General features: G+C 67.2%; 2 protein-coding genes across 3 annotated transcripts; one reads left to right on the plus strand and one right to left on the minus strand.

Moving 5' to 3' along the window:
* Nucleotides 1-385: 385 nt before the first annotated feature.
* Nucleotides 386-5,077, minus strand: KRT18 (keratin 18). Its single transcript, XM_055791944.1, is given in 8 exon segments — nt 386-590; nt 1,323-1,547; nt 1,652-1,777; nt 2,327-2,491; nt 2,582-2,738; nt 3,754-3,836; nt 4,616-4,849; nt 4,851-5,077. Coding segments are annotated over 8 exon segments (1,233 nt in total). The 5' UTR covers nt 5,028-5,077; the 3' UTR covers nt 386-524.
* A 5,918-nt stretch (nt 5,078-10,995) lies between these two features.
* On the plus strand, nt 10,996-16,403 carry KRT8 (keratin 8). Of its 2 annotated transcripts, none has more exons than XM_055791940.1 (9): nt 10,996-11,603; nt 12,829-13,037; nt 13,694-13,754; nt 13,836-13,931; nt 14,021-14,185; nt 14,473-14,598; nt 15,131-15,351; nt 15,763-15,818; nt 15,905-16,403. In XM_055791940.1, the coding sequence occupies exons 1-9, from the start codon at nt 11,271-11,273 to the stop codon at nt 16,099-16,101; spliced, it is 1,464 nt and encodes a 487-aa protein (XP_055647915.1). In that variant the 5' UTR covers nt 10,996-11,270; the 3' UTR covers nt 16,102-16,403. The 2 variants fall into 2 exon arrangements, with proteins under 2 accessions (XP_055647915.1, XP_055647917.1); XM_055791942.1 differs by having other exon boundaries at nt 15,908-16,403.
* The last annotated feature ends 2,154 nt before the right edge of the window (nt 16,404-18,557 follow it).

Raw genomic sequence — 18,557 nt, forward strand, 5'->3', positions numbered from 1 at the left:
CCATCCACCCATCCATCCATCCATCCATCCGTCCATCCGTCCATCCCCATCCATCCATCCATCCATCCGTCCATCCATCCATCCCCACCCATCCACCCATCCATCCACCCATCCATCCGTCCATCCATCCGTCCATCCCCATCCATCCATCCATCCATCCATCCATCCGTCCATCCCCATCCATCCATCCATCCGTCCATCCATCTGTCCATCCCCATCCATCCATCCATCTCTTCATCCATCCACCCCCCCATCTGTCCCTCCATCTGTCTGTTGTCTCCCCATTCCCCCGCCAGCTCCCTGCCCCCCAGGCCTCAGCTCTCCCCGAACCACCTCCTGCAGCCCCAACCCTGCTCCCCTCCCGCAGCAGAAGAAGACACCAGAATGGAACATCTCCCCGAGGGGGGACACACTGCTATTTTATTAAGGGGGAGGTGGGGCCCCCCCCGGGTGCTGGGGTGCCCTCTGCACCAGCTCAGTATGTCCGCACCTTCACCTCCCTCGTCTCTGTCACCACCTTGCTGTCAGCCACCCTCTGGGTGCTCCGCTGCGTGGTGGCCGTTGTCTCCTTCTCCAGGGCGTCCTGCAGGCTGCGGGGTGCGTGGGGGTGGCTCAGGGCACTGGGGGTGCCCCAGGGTGCCCCCTCTCCATGCCTGGCCCCCGTTGGATGTGTCCCCCCCCCTTCCCTGTGTCACCCCAAGGGACCGAGAGGTGACGGAGCTGGTGCATCCTGGAGGATGGAGTTGGGGCTCATCCTGGCTGGATGCCACCACTGTCCCCCTCGCTATCCCCAGGGTATCCTAAAGGATGGGACCTGGACATCCCATCAGCCTAGGATCATCCCTACTGGACGTCACCAGTGTCCCCTTGCTGTCCCCAGAGTGTCCTGAAGGATGGAGCTGGGACATCCCATCACCCAGGGCTCATCCCCACCACTGTCCCCTTGCCATCCCTGGAGAATCCTGAATATGGGACCTGGAACATCCCAGCACCCAGGGATCATCCCCACTGGATGACACTGCTGTCCCTAGGGTATCCCAAAGGATGGGACCTGGACATCCCATCAGCCTGGGCTCATCCCCACTGGATGCCACCGCTGTCCCCAGGGTATCCTAAAGGATGGGACCTGGACATCCCATTATCCAGGGATCATCTCCATGGGATGTCACCGCTGTCCCTTTGCCACCCCTGGAGCATCCTGAAGGATGGAGCTGGGACATCCCACCACCCAGAGCTCATCCCCAGTGCTGCCCCCACCCCAATCCCCCCATGCCAGCCCCAGCACCCCCCACCCCCCGGCACCCCCCACCCCACCCCTCTACCTGAAATCCTCCCCCCCCCTCCAGCAGCCGGTGGTAAGTCGCGATCTCGTCCTCCAGCTTGCCCTTGACGTCCCGCAGCGCCTGGTACTCCTGCGCCTGGCGCTGCAGCTCCTGCCGCAGCTGCAGCAGCTCCGCCTCGGCGCGCAGCACCAGTGCGCCCAGTTGCTCCAGCTGCGCTGCATAGCGTGTCTCCACCTCCGCCAGGTTGGCCTCCAAGCCGGCCTTCTGCAGAGCATCACCCCAGGTTCAGGCCCCCCCCGAGGGCAGCTCGGCGCCCCCCACCCAGGGGTGCATAGGGGTGGGGTATGGGTGCTGTTTCGGGGGGGCACCTGGTTTCGGAGGGACTCCAGGTCGATCTCCAGGGTTTGGACGGAACGACGGAGGTCCACCACAGTGCTGCGGGCTGCGTCGATGTCCTTGGTGCTCTGTGTGATCTCGATGGTGCTCTCGGTGATCTGGGGGGGGCGCACAAGTGGGGTTTGGGGGTCAGCACCTCAGCCCGGCCCACCATGGCCACCCCAACCCATGGAGGGGGCACGGCAGGTGAAACCACCCCAGGGAGAGCCAACCCCAAGGATCTGTAGGATGGGGGTCCTCCAAGAACATCCTCAATGTTGGAGCAGGACCCCCTGGAGAAGGTCCCCACCGAGCCTGGGGTCCCTATGGGACAGGGGTCACCCCAGGAATGACCCCACTGGTGGAGCAGGACCCTCTGGAGAAGGTCCCCACTGAGCTTGGGGTCCCTATGGGACAGGTGACTGTCCCCAGTGTTGGAGCAGGAGATCCCAGGTTGTCCCCCTCATGGGGTGCCTTTGGGGAACACCCCCATGCCAGACCCCCCCCCAGATCGCAGTCCCCCTTGTCAACACCCCCCAGATGATCACTCCATCCACCATGGCTTGACGTTCCTCACGGGGGAGGACACCCCCATGGGCCCCCCCACAGCTGCCTGAAGACCACTGAGTGCCCCCCGGCGCGGGTTGGGGCGGGGGGCACGGACCCACCTGCCGCCCCCATTGCTTCTCCAGGTCCTCCAGGTTCTTCTGGGCCAGGGCGTCATACTGCGCCCGGATCTCGGCCATCACCTTGCCCAGGTCCTGCGACTTGGGCGCGTCCACCTCCACCGTCAGCGCCGACTCGGAGACCTGGGCCCGGAGGGTCTTCACCTCCTGGGGGGCAGTGGGGGGCTGGCGTCAGTGGGGGGGTCCCCATCAGCCCAGCCCCCCCCCCCCCCCCCCCCCCCCCCCCGCCATCCCAACCTCCTCGTGGTTCTTCTTCATGAAGATGAGCTCCTCCCTGAGGGACTCGATCTCGCCCTCCAGCTGCAGCCGCGCCATGTTGGTGTCGTCCAGGACCTTGCGCAGCCCCGCGATGTCGTTCTCCACCGAGAGCCGGATGGCCAGCTCCGCCTCGTACCTGGCGGCACCCGCGCTGGGTGGCCCCACCACGGCCACCGCCTGTCCCCACCCTGTCCCATCCCTGTGGTCCTACCCCAGTCCCACCCCCATCCCCATCCCACCCCTGTCCTCACCCCCATCCTGGTCTCCATCAACATTCTTACCCCACTCCTGTCCCTCCTGCCACCTCCACCCCACCCCTGCCCTTCTCCCTGTCCCCATCCTCATCCCTGTCCCCGTGTCCTACCCCTGTCCCCCCCCCATCCCCCCCCATCCCCATCATCAGCTCCATCCCATCCCTGCCCTCACCCCCATCCTTGCCTCCATCGATGTTCTTACCCGGCTCCTGTCCCTCCTGTCCCTCCCTGTCCTTGTCCCTGTCCCCACTGCCACTCCCATTTCCACTCTTGTCCTTATCATCCCTGTCCCCATCCTCATCCCTGTCCCCATCCCCATTCCCACCCCATCCCCATCCTACTCCCACTCCTGGCCCCAATCCCATTCCTGTTCCCAGCCCCATTCCCACCCCTATTCCCCTATTCCCATTCCCATTTCTGTTCTCGTCCCCATTCCCAGCCCCATCCCAAACCCATTCCCAGTCTCACTCCCACCCCATTCCCACCCCATCCAATCCCATTCACATCCCATCCCAAACCCATTCCCACTCCATCCCATTCCCATTCCCAGTCTCACTCCGGCCCCATTCCCACCCCATCCCAAACCCATTCTCACTCCATCTCAGTCCCATTCCCAGTATCACTCCCACCCTATTCCCACCCCATCCCAACCCCATTCCCAATCCCACCCCCAGTACCACTCCCACCCCATTCCCACCCCATCCCAATCCCATTCCCACCCCATCCCAATCCCCCCCCCCCAGTCTCACTCCCACCCCATCTCAATCTCATTCCAACTCCAACCCAATCCCATTCCCAGTCTCACTCCTGCCCCATTCCCAACCCCATCCCTGCCCCATTCCCAGCCCCATGCCCACCCCATGCCCACCCCATGCCCGCCCCATTCCCGGCCCTCACTTGACCCTGAAGTCGTCGGCCGCCAGCCGCGCGTTGTCCATCTGCAGCACCGTGCGGGCGTTCGCCACCGTCGCCTTGAAAATCTGGGGGGGGGGACGACACGGGGGGGGGATGACACAGGGCACGGCCGTGACACTGTCACCGGGGCGCGGGCACCCCCCCCCGCGCCACCCCCACCCCCGCCACCCCCCCGCGCCACCCACGTCACCGTCACCGGTGCCACCCTGGCAGCTGCCCGTGCTCCCGCGGGGGGGCCGGGGGGGGCCGCACCCAGGAAGAGCGGTGATAAAATGGGGTGGGGGCAAAAGGGGGACGACAGGTGTCCGGGTGGGTTGGGGGGACCCTGGGGCTCAGTGACCGGCTGCGGGGGCAGAGTGGGGGCTGCGGTGGCTCCAACACTGCCCTGCCCCGTGCCCTTGGTCATGTCCCTTTGGCCCCCGCCCTGAGGTGCAGCCCCCCAGGGGGGCACAGCCCCACACCCCTCCACATACACAACACCCCCAACCTCAACCGAGCCTCCCACCCCTGGTGCAAAGCTCACCCAGCCCCACCAGGGTAATACTCAGCGCCATGGGGCCACCAGCCCTGGGACCACCACCCCTGGGGCCACCAACCCTGGGACCACCAACTCTGGTTGCCACCAACCCCTGGGACCATCAGCTCTGGGGCCACCAGCTCTGGGACCACCAGCCCTGGTACCACCAACCCTGGGGCCACCACCCTGGGGCCACCAACCCTCGGGCCACCAATCCTGGGACCACCATCCTGGGGCCACCACCCCTGGGGCCACCACCCCTGGGACCACCACCCCTGGGGCCACTACCCCTGGGGCCACTGGCTACCCCCCCCGCCAGGCCCCCACCTTGTCCCGCAGGTCCTCGATGGCCTCCCAGTGGTGGCCCCAGTCCTGGGTGCTGGGACCTTTGCTGGCCATGAACTCGCGGATCTGGACCTCCAGCCGCCGGTTGTCCTGCTCCAGGCTCCGGACCTTCTCCAGGTAGGTGGCCAAGCGCTCATTGAGGTCCTGCATCGTCTCCTTCTCGTTGGCCACCACGCCAGAGCCCGTCAACATCGTGGTAGCCCCCATAGCCGGCCCCATAGCCTGCCCCATAGCCACCCCCAGCACTGGTCACACTGGTGGTGCGGGTGACAGAGATACGGGACCCTGAGCCCCCCGCCCCGGCGTAGACACTGGCCGCGCTGCCCAGGGGGCCGAAGCGGTGGCTGGTGGCGCGGTGGGAGCCGCTGTAGGTGCTGCGGTGGGAGAAGCTCATGGTGTCGCTGGCTGGAGCTGGCCGGGTGGACGCGGGACGGGGCGGACGGACGGGATTTATAACCGGGAGGGGCGGCCCCACGGCACCTCCCCACGGCACCGCTTGGCCCCACGCCCGGCACGGGAGGGGTGGGGGTGGGGGGGGCTGGGGCCGGCCGAGCCCTTTGTTCCTGGGGCGTGATGGGCCCCACAACCAGTGGGGCACAGGGTGGGGTGAGGGGGTCTGCCCCATAACCAGTGGGGTGCAGGGCAGAGGGATGGGGGTCTGCCCCATAACCGATGGGGTGTACGGTGGAGGGATGGGGGTCTGCCCCATAACCCCTGTGGGGCGCAGGGCAGAGGGACGGGGCTCAGCCACATAACCCATGGGGTCCAGGATGTGGGGACGGGGCTCAGCCCCACACATTTCGGGGTACCCCACAGCTCCAGCTGTCCCCACCAGTTCACACCAGCCCCACATCACCCCACTGATCCACCCCCCCACCCCCAGCGATCCCCACCCGGGGGCGGCAGGACACCCCCCCCAGGGTTCCTGGGGTCCACAGGCGGGGCCGGGGAGGGGGTGTCCCCCCCGTGGGGACAGTCCTGGGACTCGGGGACCCCCCCAGCCCCCCAGCTGCAATCCATGGGGCGGGCAGCCCCATAGGCTACGGGGCCCCCTCCCCGCACCAGGCACGGAGGCGCATTCCAGCCTTATCTGCAGCAGCTGGGGGGGCCGGAGCCCCCCGGGGGCGTGGGGCAGGGCACGTCCCCCACTCTGCGGGGTCAGAGAGGGCAGCGATGGCCTTGGGGGGGCGGGGGTGTCCTGGGGGGCTGTGGGGGGGTGTGCCCTGCCCCACTGCAGGTGTGGAAGGCGCAGCTTTGCACGGGAACGCTCTCTGCAGGGGCGTGCAGCTTTGCACGAGCACACACTGATGCACGAGTGTGCACGTCTGCGTGCGAACACCCCCCGCACGGCCGCATGCTTTGCACCAGCACGCACATCTGCGTGAGAGCATGCCTTTGCACAGCTGCACAGTTTGCAGGAAAGTGCCTTTGCACAAGCACGCACCCTTGCAGGAACACCCGCCTCGCACCAGCTTGCACCAGCGCACACATTTGCACGGTGCACTTTTGCACGAGCACGCCCCTTCGTGCAGCTCGCACAAGCGCGCCCCGTCACAAAACCTCTCCGTGTTCGTGCACTTTTGAACGGGCACCGTCACCTTGCACGCACGCCCACCTTTGCACGATCACACTGGCAGAACCCCTCGCCGTGCGCAGCCATGCACCTTTGCACGCACGTTTGCACGGCCCCACGCGCCGGGGGGCTGCGGGGGGGGGGCTCCTGCCCCCGCCCCCCCCCCAGGGTTCCTGGCCCTACCTGTGTTTGCTCGGCTGGGCCATAAAGGGGTGCGGTGCGGCGGGGGGGCTGTGCTGCCCCACCCTCCCCTTGGCCCTCCCAGGGAGTGGGGGGGGGGCATGGCATAGCCCCCCGGAGGGCTCGGGGCTGCCCCCAGCCTGGCCCCATCCTTTGCCCTGCGAAATGTGGGGGGAGAGCGGCCCCGCGCTGCCCCTGCCCCATTTTGCCCCACTCCTGTCCCAGTCCTGCCCCGTTCCTGCCCCACTCCAGCCCCATTTTGCCTATTTACCCCCATTTTGCCCTGTTCCTGCCCCATCTTGCCCCATCCTGCCCCGTTCCTGCCCCACGTTGCCCCATCCTGTCCCATCCTGCCCCACTTTGTCCCATTCCTGCCCCATCTTGCCCCGTCCTGCCCCACTTTGTCCCATTCCTGCCCCATCTTGCCCCATCCTGCCCCATTCCTGCCCCACGTTGCCCCATCCTGTCCCATCCTGCCCCACTTTGTCCCATTCCTGCCCCATCTTGCCCCGTCCTGCCCCACTTTGTCCCATTCCTGCCCCATCCTGCCCCACGTTGCCCATTCCTGTCCCATCCTGTCCCATCCTGCCCCACGTTGCCCCATGTTGCCCCACGCCGCCCCGCTGTGCCCCCCAGCAGGACTCTGCCCCACGCCGGCCCTTGTCCCGCTGCCAACCCTGCGCCATTTGGGCGCCTTCGCGGGCGCCGCAGTGGCTCCGCCGGGGCCGGGAAATGGAGGTGCTGGAGCAGCGCGGGGGGGTGAGCCGGGGGGGCCCAGGGGTCTGACCCACCTTGGGGTCCCCACCCTGGGGTCCCCCCGGGGGGTCCTTGTGGTGTGGGATGCCACGGTCACAGAGGGTGCCCCCCTGAGGTCCCCACAGAAGCCCCCCTGGGGTCCCTGGTCACGGAGGGTCCCCCCCTGGGGTCCCCGCAGTGCCCCCCCGGGGTCCCTGTGGTGTCTGACCCCCCTGTGCCAGCAGCGTTTGCCCCCGGCGCTGCCCCAAGCCCCCCCCCATGTCCCTGGGACCCCCCTTGCCACCACCTTGGGGCGATGCCCCACACCGTGGCTGGACATGGTGTGGGGTGTGGGGGTGCTCAGGGGGCTCCCCCAAGACCCCCCCACCTCCACGCTGTGCTTTGGGGACCCCCCCATGGGGGCAGGAGGACCCCCGTGACCCCGCTGCTGATGGGGTGGGGGGGCTGGGGGCCATTCCCCAGCCTGGCCTCTTATCAGGCACATTCCTGCCGTGCCGGTGGGGCTGGAGTGGCTGGGAGCAGCCATGTCTCACCCCCCCCCCCCCCCCCCCCCCCCCCCCCCCGGCGCCCCCCACCCCCGGAGGCCACCAGAGCTCCCGCAGGGGCCATAAACTGAGATGAAAGACCTGGACCTGCAGCTGATAAAGGTCAGCCACGGCCCCCCCGCGCCCCCCCAGCCCTCAGTGCTTCAGGGGCTGGACCTAGGGACCCCCCCCCCCCCCCAGCCCTGCTCAGCACCCTGAGGGATGCTGGATGTGACCCCCGGCCAAGGCCCCCATCACCATGGTGGCATCTCCAAGGGGGTGACCTGGGTACTGGGTGGTCCAGGGCCACTCTCTGCCTCCATGGCCTCATGGAGGACACCTGGGGACACGGGGACCCCCTGTTCACATCCCCCCGGAGGTGTGGGGGTCTGGGGGCTGCCCGGCTCCCCCAGGGTTAAGCAGTGCCCAGGTCCTGTGGTGAAGCCACAACTGGGACCCACCATCCTCCTCCTCCCTCCCAAGCCCCGCTCAGGGGGTGCTGGGGGGCACCCAGTGGGGTCCCCTCTCTGCCCCTTCACCCCCAAGGGCACCCTTGAGGTTCTGCCTGCATGGGGACAGGGAGGTGGCATCTGTCCCCAGCCCCCTGGGGACACCCCCCTGAGCCACCTCCTGTCCTCAGGAGGAACCTGGACATGTGGGGGGACCCCAACCCAGCCAGGGCACACTGAGGGGGGGTCCTGCACCCATGGGTGCACACCCAGACCACCCAGCACCCTGCAGGGGTCCTGCCTTTGCGTGGCATCAGGGAAGGGGGTGCATTCCCCCCGGACCCCCCCTCTGGGGGGGGCAGCTAGTGGGGGACAGTGGGTGCCACCCATCAGTGCCACCCCACAGCAAACTGCAGCTTTGTCCCCCACTCAAAACGGGGTGCAGGGACCCCCCAGCTCCTCGGGGGGAGACACTGAGGGGTGATGCTGATCCTGGGGGGCTTCAGGATGAGCGGCAGCCCCATGGGGGGGGTCTGTCCCACCTGGGGGGACTGGGATGGAGGCGGGTGGGGGGGATTTATGGCTGAGCACCCCCTGGCGTGGGACCACCCACCCGTAGGGCCGAATGAATGCGAGGTTTGCCCGTGGTGGCAATCTGGGGGTCAGGGGCGTTGCTTTGCCCCCCTCCCCAGCCTGTTTGCCCCCCCCGCCCCGTGCCCCTCTGCCTCCACCCAAGGGGGGGGGGCAAGGCCGGGCAGCCCTGGCCAGCAGCCACCCAGGTCAGGTTGCCTGTTGAGCCTAATCCAGAGCGGCGCTGGGGGACTCCTGGGGGCTTCGCGGGGGCCGGCGGGGGGTTCCACACCCCACCGGGACCTGGCGCCCACCCAGCGCCCCCCCCGGCCAGCGGCATCTCCGTGGGGAGGGAAGTATTTGCCTGGGTTGCAAATTCCTTCCAGATAAGAGAAGCTGGGCGGGATGGAGAGCTGCTCCTGGGGTGGAGAACCTCTGGGGCAGGGATGGGGGGTGGGTAGGGGGGTGGGAGGGGGTGGGAGAGCTTCTCGGGGGGATGGAGAGCTTCTCTGCGGGTGGGAGAGCTTCTTTGGGGGGTGGGAGAGGTCCTTGGGGGGGTGGGAGAGCTTCTCTGAGTGATGGAGAGCCTCTTTAGGGGGTGGGAGAGCTTCTCCAGGGGGTCTCTGGGGAGTCAGATTGCTCCTCCAGGAGGTGGAAGGTCTTTGTTGGGAGGTGGAGAGTTTCTCAGGGGGATGGAGAGCTGGGCCGGTGGGTGGGTGAATAGCTGGAAGGGTGGGTGGTTGAGCCCAGCCAAGGATGGAAGGACAGGCAGCTGGGTAGCCAGGGGGGTGCCTGCATGGGGGGCTCTGGCTCGAGCTGGACAGATGAAGGGAGGGTGGATGGGGGTCTAGAGGGGTGGGTGGTTGCCCAGGTCTGGCCAAGGCTGGACACCATGGGATGAATGGACACCTAGAAGGAGAGTGGGTGGGCGGCTCTGGGCAGGGGTGGGCAGGTGGGTAGGAGTAGGCATGAGCACGGGCGGGATGCCAGGGCTGGCTCCGTGAACAGACGGACCTACCCCCTGGGGAGGTGTGGAGGTGGCCTCATGGGTTCATCCTGCACCAGCTGGACCCCCGGGTTGCCCCCCTAGGGCTGCCCCAGCGCTGCCCTTTGTGCAACGAAACAAAGACAAAATCAACCCCGGGAAACTCCGGATCCTGCCCGCGGGTGCCGGGTACTGGGTGCCACGCGCCGTCTCGGCCCAGTGCCCGCCGCTCCCGTGCGGGACAAGCCTGGTCCTGAGCCACCGCCGCGCCCGTGTCCCCATCCCAGCCCTCCTGCTGCCCGTGCGTCCCTGCAAGCTGGAGCGGCAGGTGGAGAGCTGTATGGCACGGCATGGCACGGCATGGCATAGCATGGTATGGCACAGTGTGGCATGGCATGGCATGGCATGGCACAGCACAGCACGACATGGCACAGCATGGCATGGCACAGCATGGCACAGCACGACATGGCATAGCATGGCATGGCACAGTGTGGCATGGTATGGCATGGCATGGCACGGCACAGCACAGGACTACATGGCACAGCACAGCACGACATGGCACAGCACAGCACGGTGTGGCATGGCACAGCACAACACAGCACAGCATGACACGGCACAGCATGGCATGGCACGGCACAGCATGGCACAACGTGGTGGGGACTCTGTATGGGTGGTGATCCTGACCCGGGGGGATCAGGTGCTCGGTCCAGCTGCTAAGCAGCCACAAACACACAAAATGTTCCTTTTTTGTGGGTTTTTCTCTGTTTTCAGGGCCAGGCTCTGTGCGGGCAGGGGGGCACGGGGGCAGGGGGGCTGATGGGGCTGGCTCAGTGCCTGGGGACACGGGCCTGGGGACATAGTTTGGGGACAGGGGCTGGGGACACAAGGCTGGGGACAGGAGCTGGGGACACAGCTTTGGGGATATAGGTTGGGGACAGGGGCTGGGGACATAGATTGGGGGACCCGGGCTGGGGACCCGGGGACCCCGGCACTCTCCAGCCGAGCTGGGTGCGAGGCTCAGTGTGCCTATGGCGGGAGGGGGGGGGAGGCGGCAGCCGGGTTCCCTGGCCAGCTCCAGCCCCCCCACCCGGGGTCTCCCCGCCCCCAGCCCCCGCCCCTCCCGCCGGCAGCCCGCGCTCCGGGGGGCAGGACCGGCCCGGCGCATCCCGGCGCATCCCGGCGCATCCCGCCGTCCCGGCGGACCCGAAGGGGTTAAGGCGCAGCAGGTGCGCTCCCGTCCCTCCCATCCCGCTCCCCTCCCCCGGCTCCGGGATTTAAACCCGGGGCTGCGCACCCCGCCCCGGATCCGTCCTCCACAACCCGTCGTGCCCGTCCTGCCTGTCCTGCAACCGGCTCCTGCCGCGCCTCCCAGCCCTCTTGCAACCCTCTTGCAACCCTCTTGCAACCCTCTTGCAACCCTCTTGCAACCCTCTTGCAACCTCTTTGCAAGCCCCTTCCAACCTCCTTCCAGCCTCCTTCCAGCCTCCTTCCAACCTCCTTCCAGCCTTCCAACCCCCTTGCCCATCTTCCAACCTTCTCCCAACCTTCCGACCCCCTTGCCCACCTCCCAAGCTCCTTGCCCACCTCCTCCCCACTCACCATGTCTGTCACCATCACCAGGAAGACCGTGCGAAGCAGCTCGGCCGTACCCGGCCGTTCCTTCAGCTCCCACTCCTACACCGCAGGCCCTGCCGTGAGGATGAGTACGGCCTCAGCCATCGGTACCTACGGTGGGAGCCGCTACGGCGCTGGGTTGTACCGGGGTCCAGCTGTTGTGCCCGGGACAGGGGGTGGCATCACAGCCGTCAGTGTCAACCAGAGCCTCCTGACGCCCCTCAACCTGGAGATCGACCCCAGCATCCAGCGGGTGCGCAAGGAGGAGAAGGAGCAGATCAAGACCCTCAACAACAAGTTTGCCTCCTTCATCGACAAGGTGGGGCTGGGCTGGGGTGAGACCCCATGGGGAGAGGGCTGGGACCACCCTTTGGAGCTCCTGAGCCCCTCAGGGACCTCCTGGCCCCTTCAGGCACATCCTGAGCCCCTTGGGGACATTGTGACCCCCCTCAGGGACCTCCTGAGCCCCTTGGGGACCTCCTGGCCCCTTCAGGCACATCCTGAGCCCCTTGGAGACATTGTGACACACTCGGAGAAGTCCTGACCCCCTCGGTGACATGCTGGCCCCCATGGGGACACCCAGACCCCCATGGGGACACCCTGACCCCTTTGGGCACATTTTGGACCCCCTTGGGGACCTTCTGGCCCTCCTGGGGACACCCAGACACCCTTGGAGACATCCTGACCCCTTTGGGCACATTTTGGACCCCCTTGGGGACCTCCTGGCCTCCCCTGGGGACACGCAGCTGGCTGTGGGGACACCCGGTCCCCTCCCAGGGCTGGGGACATGGCGGCTGAGCTGGCGGGCAGGGATCGGCGCCAGGGCGGGATGGGGGGGGGGCATTGTTGCTGTGGGGAGCAGCGGGGGGCCCCCCCCCGAGGAAGCAGCTAGCGCTGGGGTGGGCGCCCCCCTCCCACGGCACCCAGCACCCTCCTCCTCCTGCACCCGCTTCCGCTGGGGCTGCGCTCCTTGCCCCGGCGCAGGCTGGCGGGAGGACGGGGGTCCCCTGGGGGTCCCCCCACGTTCCAGCCAGCACCCCAGGCTCGGACCCCAGGTGGCACGTGAGACCCCAGGCTTGTGCCCCAGAGCTACCCCAGGACTGCACCCAGGGCTCCCAGACTTACACCCCCCCACTCCAGAAGCATCCCAGACCCGGGTTGCACCCCGGGACCCCAGAATTTTGCCCAAGACCCCCTGGCTTGTGCTTGGGACCCCAGATTTGCCCCCTGCCGCCCCTCTCACCCTCTGCCCCTTGCAAACCAGCACGCAGGACTCCCCAGCCTTGCACCCAGGACTCCAGCCTTACACCTCTGCTCCAGTTTGCCCCCAGGACCCCAGATCTGCCCCCAGGACCCCAGATTTGTCCCCTGCCACCCCTCTCACCCACCTCAGCCTCTGCCCCTCGCACCCCAGCACCGAGCACCCACCTCCATGACCCACTCCATGTACCAGAGCCCACCCCCAGGGAGGGATCCATGGCAGGGACCCCCAGGGAGGGATCCAGAGGAGGGGGGGATGATGCTGACCCCCCCTGCTCCGGCAGGTCCGGTTCCTGGAGCAGCAGAACAAGATGCTGGAGACCAAGTGGAGCCTGCTGCAGACGCAGAAGACCACCCGCAGCAACATGAGCGGGCTCTTCGAGGCGTACATCAGCAGCCTGCGCCGCCAGCTCGAGGGCCTGGGCCAGGAGCGCCTGCGCCTGGAGGCCGAGCTGGGCAACATGCAGGGGCTGGTGGAGGAGTTCAAGAACAAGTCAGTCCCCCCCCGGCCCCCCGAGCCCCAGCCCGGCTGCTCATGCCCCTCTGAGGGTGGCTGCTGTGGTGGGCGCGGGTGGGGATGTGTCACGGGCTCCCCCTGTGTTGTCCCCACCTGTGGGTGCTGTGTCCCACCGTGTCCCTGAGGTGCTGGTGGGTGGTTGGGGGTGCTGGGATGGGGGGGGAGCGTCCCCTCCGGCTGTCACTGCAGGGTAGGGGGGTTCTTGCGCTGCAGGGGGCACTCTGTTGGATGGGTCCCTGTGTCCTCATACCTACGTGTCCCCATGCCCCTGCATCCCTGTGTCCCCATATCCCCACATCCCTGCATCCCTGTGTCCCTGTGTCCCCATATCCCCATGTCCCTGCATCCCTGGGTCCCTATATCCCCATGTCCCCATGCCCTTGCATCCCTGGGTCCCTATATCCCCATGTCCCCATGTCCCTGCATCCCTGTGACTCCGTGTCCCCTATAGCCCTGTGTCCCCATATCTACATGTCCCCATGCCCTTGCATCCCTGTGTCCCCATACCCCATATCCAAATGTCCCTGCATCCCTGTGTCCCCATACCCCATATCCACCTGTCCCTGTGTCCCCATGTCCCTGCACCCCAGTGTCCCCCACGCCTGGCTCCAAGCCCTCCCCTCCTCTCCAAGGTACGAAGAAGAGATCAACCACCGCACCGAGAAGGAAAATGAGTTTGTTCTGCTCAAAAAGGTGAGGGGGGTGCCCGGGTCTGTGGGGGGGGTGGGGTGCTGGCGGGGCCGGGGGGGCTGACAGGCTGGTGCTGCCCCCCAGGACGTGGATGAAGCCTACATGAACAAGGTGGAGCTGGAGTCGCGGCTGGAGAGCTTGACCGACGAGATCAATTTCTTGAGACAGCTTTACGATGAGGTAGGGGGTCCCCTCCTTTGGGGGGGGGGGGGGGCACACGTGCACCGAGTTGTGGGTGCTCAGCCCGGCCCCCCGCTCCTTGCCTGCAGGAGCTCCGGGAGCTGCAGTCCCAGATCTCCGACACCTCCGTTGTCCTCTCCATGGACAACAACCGCCGCCTGGACCTGGACGGGATCATCGCGGAGGTGAAGGCGCAGTACGAGGACATCGCCAACCGCAGCCGCGCCGAGGCTGAGAGCATGTACCAGATCAAGGTGAGCCACCGCAGCCTTCCTCCTTCCTCCTCCTCTCCCCGGCTCGTACCCGCCACCCCGCCGGGTGAGCCCCCTCCCTGCCCCGGAGCAGGCAGCTGCTGTGTGGGAGAGATCCCAGCTCCGTGCAGAGCCAGCAGCAGCTCCGGCAGCCCTGCCCGCAGCATCCCCCCCGGTGTGGGCACCTCCCGGCTCCTTGCTCCCCGGTTTTGGGGTGTTGGGGGAAGGGGAGCTGGTTTTTTTGGGGGGGATGCCCATCTGTCTGCATCCCACCTGCTCTACCGCCGCAGTATGAGGAGTTGAAGACGACGGCGGGGAAGCACGGCGACGACCTGCGCAACACCCGCAGCGAGATCAACGAGCTCAACAGGCTGATCCAGAGGATCCAGGCGGAGATCGAGGCGCTCAAGAACCAGGTCTGGGAATGGCCCCTGGGGTGGGAAAGCAGGGAGACGCTGCCCGCTCCCCCCGCTCCTCCCCTCCTCTGCCAGCACCCCAGTGGCCTCCCCGGGCTTTGAGCTTCCCCAGCCGCCTGTGGACCCCCGCAACCCCCACCCTTGGTAGTCCCAGATGGAAGGAGGGATCCATACGTTGGAGATGTGGAGGGCGTGGGCATAGCCTGTGTGTGGGGGATGCTGGGGGGGGGGGCAGGAGATGCTGAGGTGTGGGGGATGTTGTAGGGTGGGGGATACTGGGACGTGGGGGATGCTGGAGGGGGAGAGATGCTGGGGGTGTGGGAGGATGCTGGGAGCAAGGGATGCTGAGGGGCAGGGGGTTCTGGGGGCGTGAGGGATGATGGGGGGGCCTGGGGTGCTGGGGGTGAGGGATGCTGTGACATGGAAGATGCTGGGACGTGGGGAGTGCTGGGGCACAGGGGATGCTGGGGCAGGGGGGACCCCCGCAGCCCCTTTTCCAGGTCACCCCCTGCCCCGTGGCTGTGCGTTGCAGCGAGCCAGCTTGGAGACCGCCATCGCGGAGGCGGAGGAGTGCGGGGAGCTGGCCCTGAAGGATGCCAAGGGGAAGCTGGCTGAGCTGGAGGCAGCTCTGCAGAAGGCGAAGCAGGACATGGCCCGGCAGCTGCGCGAGTACCAGGAGCTGATGAACGTCAAGCTGGCCCTGGACATCGAGATCGCGACCTACAGGAAGCTGCTGGAGGGCGAGGAGAGCAGGTGGGGGCTCCCCTGTCTCGCTGGCACCTGGAGGGGGTGACACGATGGGTCCCCCATCCCATATCTTGTATCCCACACCCTGCATCCTGGATCCCATGGGCACCCCATGTCCAGAAGGCATCCTGCTGCCCACAGGCATCCTGTGGGTATCCCACGTCCTGTGGGCATCCAATGGGCATCCTGCGTCCCACGGGCATCCCCCATCCCATGAGCATCCCCCATCCCATGGGCACCCCACATCCCATGGGCATCCCACAGCCCCACCCCCCCATATCTGCAGCTCAGGGCTGTGGCCATGACCATGAGGACCCCACGTCCCCCTGCTACTGCCTCCCCCCAGCCTCAGGCCTGTCCCTTAGCCCCCACCCTGACACCCATCATGTCCCCCCCCACCCAAATCCCTCCCGGCAGGCTGGAGTCCGGCGTGCAGAACCTCAGCATCCACAGCAAGACGACGGGGTACTCGGGTAAGGTGGGGGGATGATGGGGACCCCTCCTCCTTGGGTGCTACCACTGGGTGCCATGATGCTCATGGCTGGTCCCTCTCCCCCAGCAGCTGGCTTCAGCGGGGGCTTCAGTGGGGGCTTCGGGGGAGGCTTCGGCACCTCCTTTGCCAGCTCTGGCTACGCCGTGCCCCCCCCGGTTCTGGAGAGCGCATCCCTCCCCAAGTCCCGCGCCATCGTCATCAAGAAGATCGAGACTCGTGACGGCAAGTTGGTGTCTGAGTCCTCCGACGTCCTGGCCAGCTGAGCCCCCTCTGCTGGGGGTCCCTCCGCCAGAGCCACGGGGTCTGGCCTGCAGATGGATGGGACCCCCGACCCCCCCCCCCACCCCCCCCCCCCCCGGCAAAGGGCAACCTGAGCCAGTGCCCCCCCGGGCCCCCCCGGGGGCTCCAATCCCCACCTTGTCCCCAACATCCCCCCTCCCTCCGTCCTGGCTCCTCCCCCCATGTCCCCATCGGAGCTGGGGGAGGGGGGGGGAAATGGGGGCCCCCCGGCCCCCTCGAGGGGCTCCTGCCGGCTCCGAAGCTGGAATAAAGCCTTCGAAATACAGGGGTCTGGTAAACGCCGGTGCCAGGAGCTGCTACTCACGGGGAGGTGGGGGACTGGGACAAGTATCCACGCTGGGTCAGGGGTGCCAGGACCCATTCTGGGGTGCCAGGGTCTGTCTTGGGGTGTTGGGGTCCATCCCTTGGGGGCCAGGGTAGATCCCAAACTTCCAGGCTCCCTCCTGGCGTCCCACAGGCCGGGACCCATCCCTTGGGTACCAGGATCAATCTCTGAGTGCCAGGATCTGTCTTGGGGTGCTAGGACCCCTCCCGGGGTGCCAGGATCCGTCTGGAGATGCTAGGGTCTGTCTGGGTGCCAGGATCCATCCCAAACTGCCAGGGTCCCTCCTGGGGTCTCTTGGGTGCCAGGATCAGTCCCTGAGTGCCAGGTTCTGTCTTGGGGTGCCAGGACCCCTCCCGGGGTGCCAGGATCCATCCCAGCCTGCAAATCCCAGTGCAGCCCGTGCCACACAATGTGTTGTGGCTCCCCAGCACCAGCCCACACGGGCGTTAATTACGGCCCTCATTAGTGCTGGCTGTAACGAGGCTGCGGCCAGCGGTGTTCAAAATCCAAATCCTGCAGGGTTTTCCCCCAGACCAAGGTTCCTGCTGGGATCCAAGTGATGGCTCCCCTCAAGTCTGTCTTGCATCGCCGGGATCCAGGAGCTGCCCCAGGCTCAGCTCCACGGGGTTCTCCAGTGTCTCGGAGGGCTGAGCCCCGGGGTGCTGCCAGCAGGAAAGCTGTGGGAGCCTTTTATTTTCAGCTGCCTCTGCACCCCAAAAAGCTGTGGGATCGCCCCACCTGTGGGGTCTGCTGTGCCAAAAGTGGGGCCAGAGCGGCCCCAGGTCACCCGGGGGGGAGGAGACACCCACTGGGTGCCCACCTGTGTCCCCTCAGTCTGGAGTTGCAGGGAGGGAGTGGAGCAGCCCAGTTTGGGGACCCAGCCCCCTCCCCCCCCTTGACATCCAGCCCCGGGAACAGGGGGAGGGGGGTGTTTAATGGGGTTTTCCACCCCGACCCCCAGGAGGTGACGGGGGACATGACCAGGGCCATCGGAGCTGCTGGGGGCAGAGACATGGGGGGTGGGGGCCCCGGCTGGGAGCCACCCCCGGGGTGTTCCCGCGGGGGGGGCAGGGGACAGGGACCCTGGCTCGGAGCCGGGATGCAGACGGGGACTTTGCCCTTTGGTTAATAATTAGCGGCACAGGCTCGTCTGGGCTGGGACCGATCCTGCTCCCACGGCGGGGCGGCGGGGGGAGGATTTGGGGGTTCGGGGTGGGCTGCGGGCAGCTTTGGGGGGCCCGTGCCATGGTGGTGGTGGGCTCAGCATCCCCCCGGCACCGCTGGCCCCTCCGGTGACCCCTTAGCGGGGGGGGGGGGGGGGGCTCTGAGATGGGTCTGGGGGGTGTCCCCAGGGTATTGGGGTGCTGCAGGGGTTGGGGTGCAGCCTCCCGCCTCCCATTCCCGGTCCGGAGGTGACACCTGGCGTTTGCACCATCAGCCTCCGCTGCAATTACCGCTTGCAGCTAATTAACATGCTCCGGGGGTTGGGGGGTGTCCCCTGTCCCCCCCTTCTCCCTCCTTACAGGGCACGGTGCCCCCAGCCCTACCAGTCTGCACCCCAGGGGCTTGGGGGGGGTCCCCCTCAGTTTTTGGTGCGGTGAAAGGGGGGGGGCTGCAGGATCAGCCACCGGAGGCTCCCCGCGAGCAGCCCCCCGACACCCCCCGGGCCGGGGGGGCCCCGAGCATCTGGGGGGGCCCTTGGGCCACAGTGGGGCTGGTGCCGGGGTTAGGGTGGGGGTTGACACAGCTGCCCCTCCCTCCAAAAAAAAAAAAAAAAAAAGGGGGGGGTGGGAGCAGCCGCAGTGCACAGGCTTCCCCCCTGCCCGGGGATGGGATTAAAGTGGGGCCACCGCCCTGCACCCCCTTTTCTGCTCCCCCCCCAACTTCAACACCACCCCGACCCTGCCTTGGGGTTGCCTTTGGTGGGTGCCCCGCCCCCGCCCCCCCCCGGGATGTAACCAGGTCCCTTGGGGCACACCCTGCCTTTGTGGGGCTGGGGGCCGGCTTGAGGGTCACTGGGGTGCTTGGGAGGGAGGAAGGGGTTGGGGACCCCCCAGGGCTTCGTCCTCAGCCCCTATAGCAGCCCCCCCCTCC

This window comes from Falco peregrinus, chromosome 19, assembly GCF_023634155.1.
Source record: "Falco peregrinus isolate bFalPer1 chromosome 19, bFalPer1.pri, whole genome shotgun sequence".
Lineage (NCBI taxonomy): Eukaryota > Metazoa > Chordata > Aves > Falconiformes > Falconidae > Falco > Falco peregrinus.